Source organism: Pholcus phalangioides, unplaced genomic scaffold, assembly GCF_987345545.1.
Source record: "Pholcus phalangioides strain wild (caught in Gottingen) unplaced genomic scaffold, Ppha-v1.0 ptg000028l_1, whole genome shotgun sequence".
NCBI classification, from domain to species: Eukaryota; Metazoa; Arthropoda; class Arachnida; order Araneae; family Pholcidae; genus Pholcus; species Pholcus phalangioides.
The window spans coordinates 12,037,007-12,050,757 of record NW_028301618.1 but is presented as its reverse complement, the minus strand read 5'-3'; the positions used below and the strand labels follow the sequence as shown (position 1 = coordinate 12,050,757).

Genomic DNA, 13,751 nt, shown 5'->3' with positions numbered 1-13,751 from the left:
AGATAAATGTCACGAAGTGAAAGATGATTCTGACCAAAAGCTGTCGTAAAATGATGACGATTGTGCGAACAAGTAAAAGCATGAGCAATGGTAAATGGACTTTGACAATGAAGGCACTCTGGTTGACTCTCTCGTAATAATAAATATGATTGAGTGAGGCGACTGTGTCCCATCCGTAACCGAGCAAGCAGAACTTCCTCCTTTCGGTTAGTTCTACAGCTCGAACGCCAGTGGCCAAGTGTGGGCTTGATGGCATGAAGTTTATTAGTAGTTTGATTGTTCCAATGATCCTGCCAGCAGCGATGCATCACTTCCCGGAGGATTGAGAAGTGGTCTGGTCACTGGCAGGTACCAAAAGGCTATTATCAATGTTAGTTGTTATTCGAGCGGCGTTGTCCGCTTTTTCGTTGTACCATGATGAATGAGGTAATGCAGTTCATGAAAAATGGCATGAATAAATGGATGAATGTGAAAAGTAAAAGAACACAGTGCTTGCAATGAGTTGAGAGAGTCGCTAGAAATGATGCATCATCGGTGGCGTTTGCGTCGTATGTGACGTAGAGCCTGAACGATTGCGTACAGTTCAGCCGAATAAATAGAGAATGTGTCAGGAAGTTTGAACGATGTCTCCTCCCAGCAGATGTAGGCACAACCGACATGCCCAGGGCTCTTTGAGCCGTCGGTATATATGGGGAAGTACCTATTGTACCTACCCCTGTGCCTGAAAAATATCTGTCGATATATGACATCTGCTGTCGTGGCTCTAGAGTATGATGATAATGAAAGAGACATCTGACAGAGACTGCTCCCATGGTGCCAGTTGCCAAGCAATTGGGGCCATGCGACTGATGTCTAATTCTAGTTCTTCCACTAGACCATACGAAGACCGTAAGATGGAACACATGAAGGTCAAGCAGCAAAAAGTCTATGAAACGAGGGATTAAAAACGACACGATGAAGAGGATGATCTGGAAAAGACTTCATGTTGATAAAATATTTCAAGGAAAGTCGCTGGCGTCTTGATATCAGTGTGTGCGCCAGTGACAGACAACGGGAGTTGGTTCAACACACCGTTGAGTCTTAAAATAAACAGTGTAACACTTAAAATACTACCTTGAGGTACACCTTGTTCTTGGATTTGGGGAGCTGATAATGTACTTCGGATCCGTACCCGGAAGATGCGGCGAGCCAGAAAGTTCTTAATAAAAATGGGCAAGTTGCCCCTCAAGCCATAATTATAGAGGTCGGAAAGAATTCTTTGCCTCCAAGTAAGGTCGTAGGCCTTTTCTATGTCAAAAAATATGGCTATCATGTGCTCCCTCTTTACAAATGCTTGTCTAATTGATGTCTCAAGATGTAACAGATTGCAGGTTGTGGGCCTGAACCGTCTAAAGCCGCTTTGATGTTTAGATAAAATATTGTTAACCTCAAGATAGTGCACAAGGCGATAGTTGACCATGCGTTCCACGAGCTTACATAGACAACTGGTCAACGCAATAGGTCGGTAACTGTTAGGTTGCTGAGGATTTTTGCCAGGCTTCGGGAATGCAAGAACAATGGCTGCTCGCCAGGTGTCAGGAAATGAGTGACTGACCCAGATCCCATTAAATAAAATGAGTAAATGTGACAGTGATTCTGGTGAGAGATGTCTTATCATGGAATAATGAATGGCGTCGGGCCCTACAGCTGAGTCAGAACTTCGCTGCAAGGCCGTTGTCAGTTCATGAAGGGTGAACAATGAATTGTACCCCTCCGGTGTAGAAGGCCGGAAGGTATACGATGTGCGTACCGCTGATGATTTAATGCGATGAAACGATGGGGGATAATTCGCATCGCTGGAAACAGCGGCGAAATGGGCGGCGATGGTGTCCACAATATCCCTCACATCGCTGATGATAGTGCCATTGATATTTAAAATGGTGATAGGATGAGACTGATAATGACCATTGATTTTTCGGTTCTGGTCCCAAATGATTTTGGATGAAGTTGATGAATTGATTCCCGTCGTGAACTTTTGCCAGGACTCGCGTTGAGCCTGGCGCCTGGTCCTTCTTGCTATCGCCTTTGCTTTTAAAAATGCCAACTTGTTCTCATGGGTAGGATACCGCCGGAACCTACTCCATGCTTTCTTTTGAGCTTTAATAGTGAGATTACATTCGTGGTTCCACCAAGGTTTAGGAAATATAGGAAGTTTTGAGGAGACTTTGGGTATTGTTTCATTTGCTGCAGAGATGATACAACTAGTCACAAGGTCGACACAGTGGTCGACGTCGGGTTGCGAAACCATATCCTCCGTGATTTCTGCCTAGACCGTGAACTCGGCCCATCGGGCTGCCACAAGCTTCCACCGAGGAGGTCACTCGGGTATGCTATGACGTCGATCAAGGCACTTGACCACTAGAGGGAAATGATTGCTCCCGTGGAGGTCTGGATCAACCGACCAGGACCAGTTGGGCAAGAGTGTGGGTGAACATAACGATAAATCTATTGCAGTGAAACTATTGTTTGGGGCATGGAAATGAGTGAAACTGCCATCATTCATGATGGTAAGGTCCATGTCATCTAACAGTCGTTCAACCATTTCCCCACGAGGGGTGTTGCTGTTAGAACCCCAAATCATGTTATTTGCATTGAAGTCTCCAAGAAGAAAAAATGGTGGTGGTAATTGATCAATCAGATCTTCTAGATCTCTGTAAGATGGTGTCATTTGGTGGCAAATAAATGGAACAGATGGTAACTCTTAGGCCTGTAGAGATTTCCACCACGATGGCTCGCAGGTTCGTGCGAAGCGTTAGAACGCGCAATGACACGTGATGTGGAACCAGCAGAGCAACACCGCGACAGGCTCTACTCCCGTCATCGTAGTCAATACGAAACAGGGAATGCCGCCTGATGTTCCATGTCTCCGAGGGCTTCGTGAAAGTTTCCTGGAGTGCCACGCAAACAGGATGATAGCGATTGATCAAATCCTTGAGATCTTCATAATTAGATCTAAGACCACGAATGTTCCATTAAATTATGTTGGCCATAAATTTCAAATAGATGTAGACGGTTCAAGGTCCTTGAACTTATTTCGGTCTAATTTCCGGCGAGTACCACCGGATTCTGGCGGATTATCGAGATCCATGTCACCAACTGATTTGTCATCAAACAGTGACATGTTTTGTAATGTAGGGTTCTTCTTTGCTCTCTGAATGGCTTTTCTCGAATATCCAGTCTTGAATAGTTTTATTTTAGATTTATTTCCAGCATTGATTTTTGGCTTAGTACCTGTAGTTACTTTGAATGTGTTCGCTGTTGCTTTTCCCGCTCCTTCGGAGGTGGTGGACTCCTTCCGTAATCCAGCAGAGCAACAGCAGCCACAACTATTACATGGTTGGTTAGATGATGTTTGAGTGGATGTATCAGCTATGGGTTCGGTCTGAGTTGTTACAGCTGCTTTGGCGATATTGTTAGTCGTATTAGCTGTTGATGGATTTGTTACCATATTAGAGTATGATCTACTAGCTATTGGAGTTTGTTTAGGGATTATACGACGGCGTGCTTCAATATATGAAATGTTATTAAGGACCTTGATCTTCTGGATCTCTTTTTCTTCATTCCATTTCGGACATTTTCTGTCAAATGCGGGGTGATTGCCACTGCAATTGACGCACTTGAATGATGTTGAAGTGCAATTGTCCGAAATGTGGTCCCTCTCACCGCACTTTTCGCAGGTGAGTGACCGAATTTTTGGCAGTTGAAGCATCTTACAGGGTTAGGTATGTATGGCCGGATATGGAGGTTATAATAACCGATTTTGACATCTTTCGGCAATGTTGGGGATGAAAATATCAATTATATTTCGTGATGGAGCTAGATCGCCATCTTTGTGGCTCATGATATGTTTGGCAGATGTTACGCCTTGAGACGCTAGCTCCTGGGTTAGTTCATCTTCATCCATGTTAATTAAGTTAGGGTCTGAGATGACGCCACGTGAATAATTCAGCGTGGGATGGATTTCGACTGTTATGGGAATGTCTCCGAGAGATGTGAGCTTTTGAATGAGTTCGGCTTGTCTGTGAGTGTTGGTTTCGATGAGAAGGTCTCCTGAACGAAGAGCCTTCACTGATTTTAAAGTTCCAACTGTGCCATAGAGAGCTTTATCTATCAAGAATGGTGATACTTTTGACAGCTGTTTATCGTTATCAGAACTGTGCAAGAAAAAGAATGAGACAGTAGATAGATTTGAAGAAGCAATTTCTGTGACAATTGTTTCACTAAGTGCAGTTCTTTGACGTTTTGGTGCATTTTTTGTTTTTCCCATATTTGAATGGGTATTGTTCCACTCTCACCCACCATGGAGCCCTACGAGGGGACGCGGCCACGTAACTGGTGAAGGTTAGTAGCAACGTCAGGTTAGGTGAGAGCTATACACCACCGAAACAGGCTAGCAGACGCGTTCAAGATCCAAGATCGTCGTGAAGCAGCACCAACAAACCTCAACGACGTCCAGCAGGCCCGACCCCTCTACCTGCCCAGTAGTGTAACCCCTTCCAGCCACCAAGGCGACCACAGCCGATTGACCTGGACGGGGCTAATCCAAGCCTTCCGTTTCAGCTGAATCCGAGGCCAAAGCTAGCGCATCAGGCTAACCAGGATCCCCATCTGCAGCCTTACGGGTCTCCACGCACAGCAAACACACAGGTAGACAGCGTCCCGGATGGAGCATATGCTAGAAGCAATGCCCCATCCAGGAGGACCCCTCCTCGCTTGAACGGGGCCCACAATGAGGGGTTGGACACAAAAGACATAAACAAGTACAGGACAAAACGAGACGCAAGACATGTACTGCAAGATGCGTAGAAATAAACATGTAATTTGGGCTATTGAAGGTGAAGTATATGAGCATAAAAAGCGATGACAATGACGTGTGATAGATTTCGCGTTACCGAGTGCACCACGAGGAGGCCTATCACATTACACCCCAGCTGCATTTGGAGTGAAAAACGAAACATTAAACACCTTCAATTTTGTTTCATGCAATGAATTTATATATTGAAGACAGTGTCACCTCCTGAAGAATGCCTGTATGTAATGTCTCATTTTATAAAAAACAAAGCAACAAAACAAATTTCAAGGAGCCGTTGAAATATTGCAACCCATAATTGAATGCTTCTGTCAGTATATTAATGAGTTCTATAAAAAAATATCCCTTGCAAAATTGTCTGTTGAGACACAAAAATAATGAAGCAAGTGCATTTCTCAAACAAGAGCCAAAAAATCCACAGGAAAAAAATCTCCCCAAGCGATGTTTTGGAAGATTCTGGAGAACGATACAAACATATGGACCACTTATTCCAATTTCATGAGGTTATTATGATATACTATCACCTGCATCAACAGCACCTGTTCAGAAGTTTTTTTTGCAAATGAGCCTGCACACACTGAATTGAAATTGATGCCAGACCCTTTTTGACAAACATCTTTGGATCACACTCAATGGAGCCAACAAACTTAGATAGCGAATGCCACTCTATCACTGAGAATTTTGAATCAACTGGAAATAAAACTACAGGGTGTCCATAAATTAATAACTTCATAAGGAAGTGTTTTAGCTCAGTTTTATTGTCGTGAGTGGCAACAATAGAAACTTGTTTGTACTTCTATTTACAGACAAAATGGTATTGCCCAGTGAAAAAAAGTGATGTGCTTTCCTTAGCTATTGGAAACAAAATCCCTAAAGACAGTTAAGAGGTCAACTCCCTCCCATAAAAACAATATATGCTGTTTATAATTTGCATATTGTAAGGAGAGACAAGAATGGTAAAAACTTGCTAGACAAGAAATCAATGGTTGTAATGAGTGGATGTTGATACTTTTTGCTCTAACAAATTATCTTGAAATAAATTATGCGACTTGAAATAATTATCATTATTATATTAATCTTTTGGTGGAGATGCCGGGTAACCCAGAATTATAAAAAACTTGGTAAGAAGAAGCAAGAGACTGCAAATTCTGAGTATGCACCTCTGCCTGACATCGGCATTAGTCTTGGTCCTATTGCTATGGCGTCAATAGCCATCGCTATCAGATGAAGCGGGAGAGGTCCAATTTCCAGCCCAATATAATATAATAAGAGAAAAGGGGACTTGAGCCATTTAAATTGTAAAAAACATGCTCTTTCGCCTCCATCAACACTCCTTAATGTTATGGCCACTTACTTAAAGGGCCCCTTCAAAGTTTGCGTAATAGCCGCTTCGTATTCTTTTCTCTCTCCCCCCTATATACTGAAGCCTATTGACCATTGTATTGCCACCTGCTGGCAATTGACTTTATTTCTGACTTTCTTGCTTCCTCTCTACTTTTCTTTTCCTTCTTTTTTGTACAACTTCCCCCCCCCCCCCACAGAAAACGTCTTCCTCCCATATGCTTCGAAAGATCGTAGGGGGTGAACCTTGACCAATGATGTCAATTTTAATACTATTTGTACCTACGTAATCCTCATCACCCAATGGAAGGATCTTTCTTTGAAGCCGGACTACCAATTTGAAATAGGGGGTTGGTACCCCTCAAAACTTTACTTTTTGGAATCATTGAAAAATTAAAGCAGATTGATTAGTGCAAACTAGAAATCAAGTTGAAAAAAATGTAGTTTTTTTGTTTATACACATTTTTCAAAAAGAAGCATCAGGAGCGGCAATCATCCGTGATGAAAGGGATGGAGGAAAAGGTAGGAAAGAAAATCTTACCACAATTTTAGTAAATTATAGACGTTTAGTTAAGATCTAAATTAGGAGGAATTTACTGGGGGCAGAGATGGTGAAATTAGGTATAAAAAGTGATTAAAAGAGATATTCCAACATCAAGTTAAAATTATTATAACTAAACATACAGTATTTTGTTTATGTATTATGCAGAATTTGATATCGTGGAAATGGATTTTTCTAATTGACTTTTATTTTGTGTAAATATAACTCGTTCTTTTCATATGATCATTTGATTAAATATTAAATGCTAATGAAATTTAACTGATTCCTTCTTTTCATGAGTCATCGTTTTATTCTAAATGTATATTGGACCACAGGGGCCTGGGTTAATCTAGATAATATTATATATATATATATATATATATATATATATATATATATATATATATATACATATATTCTTCCAGTGGTTCGATATAACACTATGATAAGGGTTCAGACCAAAGAACTGCACATCTTAATGGAGAAGATATGTAACAAGAAACAACAATAGTAAAGACAATTCACCAGACTAAGATTAATGGTTATATAAGGCATATATTCTCTTTTCTACAGTCCGAGATAGATAAAGGGCCCCGTAAGTGATTTGTAAATGTGCTACGAGTCACTAAGTGATCTGAGAATATGCCACTTAGTTGATTTTTGCAAAATTAAGTTTGAGATCACTGGCCACATCAGATGATTCAGATGGTTATTTTTGGCCAATGTTATGATAAGTTTACACGAACACGGAATTCAATGCCACAAAATGCAATAAAAATAACCACATCTCCACATAATAGCATTCAAGATTTTCAAGATTCAAGATTCAACCATGTCAATTTTTTTTAAAAGCAAAGACAGTTGAAGACAAACAAAAACACTATTGTCAATTGAAATACTCCTCTGGCCAATACAGAAGACAAATTTTAAATGATGCACATGTTTATATTCAAAATGGACAAAAAAAAAGTTACATGATAATGTTCATTAATGCACTTACCTTTCCATTCTTTCATCACGTGGCAGAGGACTTGACCAATCGTCGTCATCATCAGGTTTCATCATCCCATTCTTTCGCTCCCAGCGAATGTTGGGATCGTATTTGTTGGCATCTTGATCCCTCCAGTTTCGGCTGAAATATATAGTGAATATTCATTTACTTCATAGTCTCCCACATGATTTTGTACTGCAAGATTCAACTGCAATTAGTTTGAAATGCTACATGAGAAGTGAATAAAAATAATCCTCCGGATTGAAGCAGAATACGAAATTTTAAATACCACTTTAAAGTTATATCTGGTCTTCAAAGCAGAAGGCTCTGAATTGCTCTGCAATGAGCCCTTAGCCAAATAAAAATGTTTTGTGGTAAAAATTCCCCCCATCTGTTTTCTATACAAAAGTGTTTTCTTAAAATTGCCACCAGAATTGTTCCGCAACATGTCACAATTTTCGGCATATTCTGCTTTGGGGCATTTGGTCCCCACAGACTAGAGCTTGACAAATTCAAACAATAACATAGGTGCCAATAATTTTTTCAATAAAAACTGTCCAAAGTAATTATTTTTCACTGGTATGGATTTATTGATAAACTCCATCTGGGTATGCACTGGATTGTCAGTAAATTCGCAGATGTCGTGAAACTAATGGAAGGGTAGTCTGGAATCAAAGCAATCCAGACCAACCTAAACAGGATTGCAGTGTGAGCAAATGAATGGAGCACGTCTTTTACCTTTGCCAGGGCATGGTCGCTTATTTTGATCCGAACAACCCACGGTTTTCTTACAAGTTGAATGGTGTCACTATCCTGGATAGAACCAAGATCACTAAGGGAATTCTCATTAATGATTATTAAAAGTCAATTAGTGAAGTGGATAGATAAGAATAATGTTTTGTCGGATAATCAACATGTGTTCAGGAAGGGGAAGTCTTGTGTAACTAATCTCTTGCATCTGTGACCACGTGACTAAAGCTTTGGGTAAAGGCAAAAATGTAGATGTTTACCTTGATTTCCAGAAGGCATTTAATCTGGTCAAACATGGAAGTTACTTTAAAGGCTGAGGCCTAATTCATCCTGGCCTAGAGTAGATTATGCTGTGCAGTTTTGGAGACCCTATCTTCAGAAGACTTGGTTCAAGGGGTGCAAAGAAACACTGTCAGGTATACCAGGCTTGAGATATGAAGAAAGACTCGATTGTTAAATGTTTTCTATGGAACAATGTAATTGCCATCGAGATAAGATTGATCACGAAATATTGTTATGCCGGCTTTCAAATGCTTTGACTCAGGAACGCCAATTGTGATTAATTAGGGATAATTCTAAATTGTGTTGCAGGGAATTTTTCTCCAACAGGACTGTAAATGCATGGAATAGCTTATGCACTGATGTCGTGAATTCCCCAAGATAGACATGTTCAAGAGTAAATATGATGGATGGGAGTAATCGAGAAGCTATCTATATTTAAAGAATGACAACCATATTTAGATTACATCAACCATAATTTTTTGGGGATTTTTGTATATAATATTTTTCTTCTCCCTTTTACTTTTTTCCAGCCACCTTGTTCAGTGATTTGCTTTTTGTGGTTTTGAATCTTGTATTTGTATAAAGAAACTTTTACAATATCTACATGTAAACAGAAAACCAATTCACAGACCCCAACAAAGCTTTCTCTCTATTTCATATAATCATAAGAGATAAACTTAGGAATGATCATATTTTATTTGTGTTAAAAACATGTTATTTGTGATGTCACTTTGTCAGCCAAAACACCAAATGTAATCAGTTTTAAATTTTTTACACCATCGTTCATTCATGGACATAAAACACACAAATTACTTAAAACACTGTCAAAGGTTGGATATTAAGTAAGAATAGATGCAGTTTTACACAGATTAAGTTCAGCTATCTCATTAAACAAAAGGAAAAATCAAACAATTAGATAAATACAAGGTGGGCGAAAAGTCCAGGACACATTTTAAAAGTAATTAATAAAACAATGACATAAAAAGGTACAGTTTGTAGTGTCACGTTTTTCTTCCAAACAATAAATTCAAACTAATGCTTACAGATGGCGTAGCAATATGAGAAACCTGACACACATGAAAGGTGACTAACAGTACAATTATTGATAATTGATTTTTCTCTGCATAAAACTACCTTATTTAAATATGAGCCCACCCTCCTTTAACTCCGGCTACATGTAAACAAGTGAAAAAGTACTCAATTTAAATTGGGAGTTTTATGTAACGCATAAATCTTAATTATGTAGTTTTTTTGTTTTTTTTGCATTGTGTTATGCCCAGTTTCTTGTGACAGTGTCATCTGTGAGCAAAATTTTGTATTATTTATCATTAAAAAACTGCCTTGGTAAAAGGATGAGGTTTGCACGGGAATCCTTATGTTTAGTCTATTTTTTCAAAGTGTATCCAGAACTTCTGGCCCACACAGTATATTCCAGATTCCTTAACTCCAGGTAACAACCAAAATATCAATGCAAGCAAAATTCTCACTTCTCAGGCTTCCGTTGGACAATCCCATTCGGTCTGAATGTATCGACGTTCAGTTTTTTGTTGCGGTTGTTGTAATTGACAAAATTCTTCACGTTTGCTAAAACAAAAACGTCAATTCGTTAGGCAATTCCACAGAGTGTAAAAATGAAGTTCAAGTTTTTCAATATGATATAGAAATAAAATGAACATTCAAAACAAACCTCCAGCATGCCCATCAACTTGACCGGCTATGTAGTTGTGCTGGTCATGCTGTTCAACCTGGGCAGGGTTCACATAGGAATCAGCACGGACAGCGTGATGGTTATAGTTCATGGCTGCATTCATGCTGTTGTCTTTAACATATGGACCTATAATAAAAGAAAAGACCAGAAACTATTTTCCATGGGAAAAAATATCCAACACATATATAGGAGTCAACTACTTCATAATTTTTGATCGAAATGTCTTAGGTATCTAAGGACCCTACAATCTTGCAGCCAAAGCAGAATAGTAGTCTATGTAGAGTGCCTTTGGCTAAAATGTTATTCAAATTCATTATTAAAATCAAGACCAATTTCTTTCGCAGTCCTGCCCAGGAACAAATATTTTCCTTAATCCAGCCCCGATGGTTTTGATACAAACAGAATGAGAGCTAAAAATGAAGAGATGTCCAAACATGCCACAAAAGCAACAGGGTGACAAACAGCACAACAAATCGATGTGAGAGCCACAACCCAAATTCTGCTATTATTAAAAGCATATATGTATTTAAATAGTATAGGCCAGGCCAATTTTTCTAAGAACTTGCCTGTATAAAAGCCCTTACTTATCTTCTCATACATCTATTGTCCACTGTGATAGTGAATTCTTAAAGCATCTCAACCTCTGTCAAGTGGATCAGAGGCTGAAAATGTTGGAGACAAGGAGTGGTGTTTATCAAAATCTATTCTAGTTTTCTTATCACTAATTTCAAGTCAGCAGGGCAGTGTTTCTCAAAGTGTGCATTGTGGCTCCTAGGAATGTTGCCAAGCTTTTGTGAGGGGCATCACGATGAGCTGGAAATATTGATGTGTGCCTATTTATTCTTTGAAGTGGTTCTTTAATGGATGTACAATATCTATACTAAACTATTTTGAGAGCTACAGATGATCCCCACAAGGGAAAAGCTGACAGGGCACCAGCCCTAGGGATGATTCTTAATTTGTTTTTTCATGCATAAATTCATAAGGCCCCATGAAAATCTGCTGGGGACCTGCAAGAGATCCTAGCTACCCTACTCCAGGATGTGGGGGGGACTATGGCCACGAGTGACAAAAGTTTGAGAACCACTGCAGTTGGATGTGGAAGATAGAATTCACATTAAATCCATAATTTAAAAAAAAAATTCTTTCAGTTTTACCGATATTTAATTACTTCTTTGATGGAAACTTATTTTCTTGGTGTGCATATGTTTTGCTAGAAAAAGTGTGGAAGGATCGAACTTCAGCAATCTTAGTTCTAAAAATCATTTGAAATTGTAAGTTAATTAACAATAACAGTGATGTGCAAATACAATATTTAGTTGTCTTTTAAGACTGATTCATTCAAAATCTAATGGGTCAGATGTACAGTACATCTGAATTTAAACATTCATTGAGTGTTTCACCTAAAAATGTCCAAAAATAAAATTTTATGGTCCATTCTAGGGCACTAGTAACTAGAATATGAAACAATCAGGTTGAAAATATTGGAGACAAGGAGCAGTTTTTGTTTATCAAAGTGTATTCTAGTTTTCTTATCACTAATTTTAAGTCGGCAGGGCAGTCTTTCTCAAAGTGTGTGTTGTGGCTCCTAGGGGTGTTGCCAACCTTTTGTGAGGGACATCACAAGCTGGAAATATTGATGTGTGTGTGCGCCTATCAGAGTTTAAGCTGGATAAAAAATTCCTTTCGCAAAAAAGCGAAAATGGGGGGGGGGGACTCGGGAAGCTTTAACAAAATACTGCAATGCTAATGTAATGATTGATGGTTGGACGTCTCGTTGCGTACCTCCTGTACGCATTTTTGCAAAAGTGGCTGCTACTTTTTTCGCATTCTACGATTTTCTTGTCGCATTTTTAAAAATGCGACTGTAGCTTAAACCCTGTGTGTGGTACCTATTGCATAGAAAAATAACTTTTGATGCTAGGTCAATGAAACAAACTTTGACCCCAAAGAAAACATGTTACCTTACTAAACAATCTGAAGTTAAAGAACAAGAAAATGTTTGCCATTAATAATTTTAATTATGTAGCTTAGTTTGCTTCAGAAATAGATAGTTTTCGGTGAAAAAAATCAGATTAATTTGAAAATACAGTAATAAAGCGCGAAGTTCAGTGTCTTGATTTTCCTTTCCAGTCTTGCAACCTTGGAAGATCAGTTCCTTTGTTGTAGACAATGAGTTGGGGAAATGCACAACAGACCTTTCAATAGATTACAAAAGCTTTCGCTGCGAAGAAGATGTAAATTTTTACAACAGAAAACTTGCCACCAGTGACGAAGTATTGGTGGACTTACAGTATAAACCTATATATTTGATTCCTCCTTGAGTGCTGCCATGGGATCTGGGCCAAAGATTGTTGGTAAGGCTTTTGTATTCTCTCCTAATGGATCAGAAAGAGATATATGGGAAAAAAGAAGACCAACCACACTGGAATGGGAATTAATTTCTCCAACTTTCCCCGATTTTCCAGGTTGCTGGGAACCCTGCATTGATAACTTATTCAGGAAAAATATGGTCCAATATTGGCTTATTATCCCAGAAAGAAGTCAAAATAGATATTCTTGACCAATTTGGACTTGAACATACCGATTTCCAGAAACATCAGGAAATATACCAGAGCTCTACAACACTGTAAGTAAAAATTTGATTGAATTTCAGCAAATTAAGTTTTCATCATCTCAATAACATTTCGTTACATTAATGGCATTAGCTTGGAATCTGCAGCGAGAAACGTTTCCCCTACACAGTCAGAATGAACTGAGGTGGTCATAAATTACCTTCATGAAATAATTATACAAAAATTCAATTTAAAAACCGCAAAGAAACTATTGCTTAAAATAAACATGAATCATTTTACCTCTCTGCTTGAACTGGTTCTTGTGTTCCCAGTCCTGCACCTGACCAGTCCAGTCGCTCCTCTTCTGCTCCTGGCCATACTGATTCATCTGATTCATCCCCCACTGTCCTGTATTCATCATATTCTGGTCAGCAGTTGGTTGCGTCCCTGGACGACCCCTCATATGTGGATTCATATATCTTCCTGTAAAAAAACACCATGCAAAACTATACTTACAACTAGGGATCACATTTTTATGACCTACAAATCTCAAAATATGCAAGGATTATGAGCTAAAAACATGACCTTACAATTTTCCTATTATTTTCACTTCTTTCAGCTATTGTTTATCTTAAGTTAAAAATAAATTTAAAAAACATCTATTTGCCATTTCAATTTAATTTCTCTGACCAAATTCAAATGAAAATGCCTATCTTATGTGCAATAACTATTGT

General features: G+C 38.9%; 1 protein-coding gene across 1 annotated transcript in view; it reads right to left on the bottom strand.

Moving 5' to 3' along the window:
* LOC149067975 (ATP-dependent RNA helicase DDX3Y-like) overlaps window positions 1-13,751 on the bottom strand; it is a 77,521-nt gene that overhangs the window by 52,046 nt on the left and 11,724 nt on the right. Inside the window, exons 3-6 of the mRNA XM_089251994.1 lie at window positions 13,318-13,500; window positions 10,442-10,588; window positions 10,242-10,338; window positions 7,732-7,863 (exon numbers count right to left, since the gene is read on the bottom strand). Of these exons, the coding sequence (XP_089108120.1) occupies window positions 7,732-7,863; window positions 10,242-10,338; window positions 10,442-10,588; window positions 13,318-13,500 (559 nt within the window). The remainder of the gene's footprint in view (window positions 1-7,731; window positions 7,864-10,241; window positions 10,339-10,441; window positions 10,589-13,317; window positions 13,501-13,751) is intronic.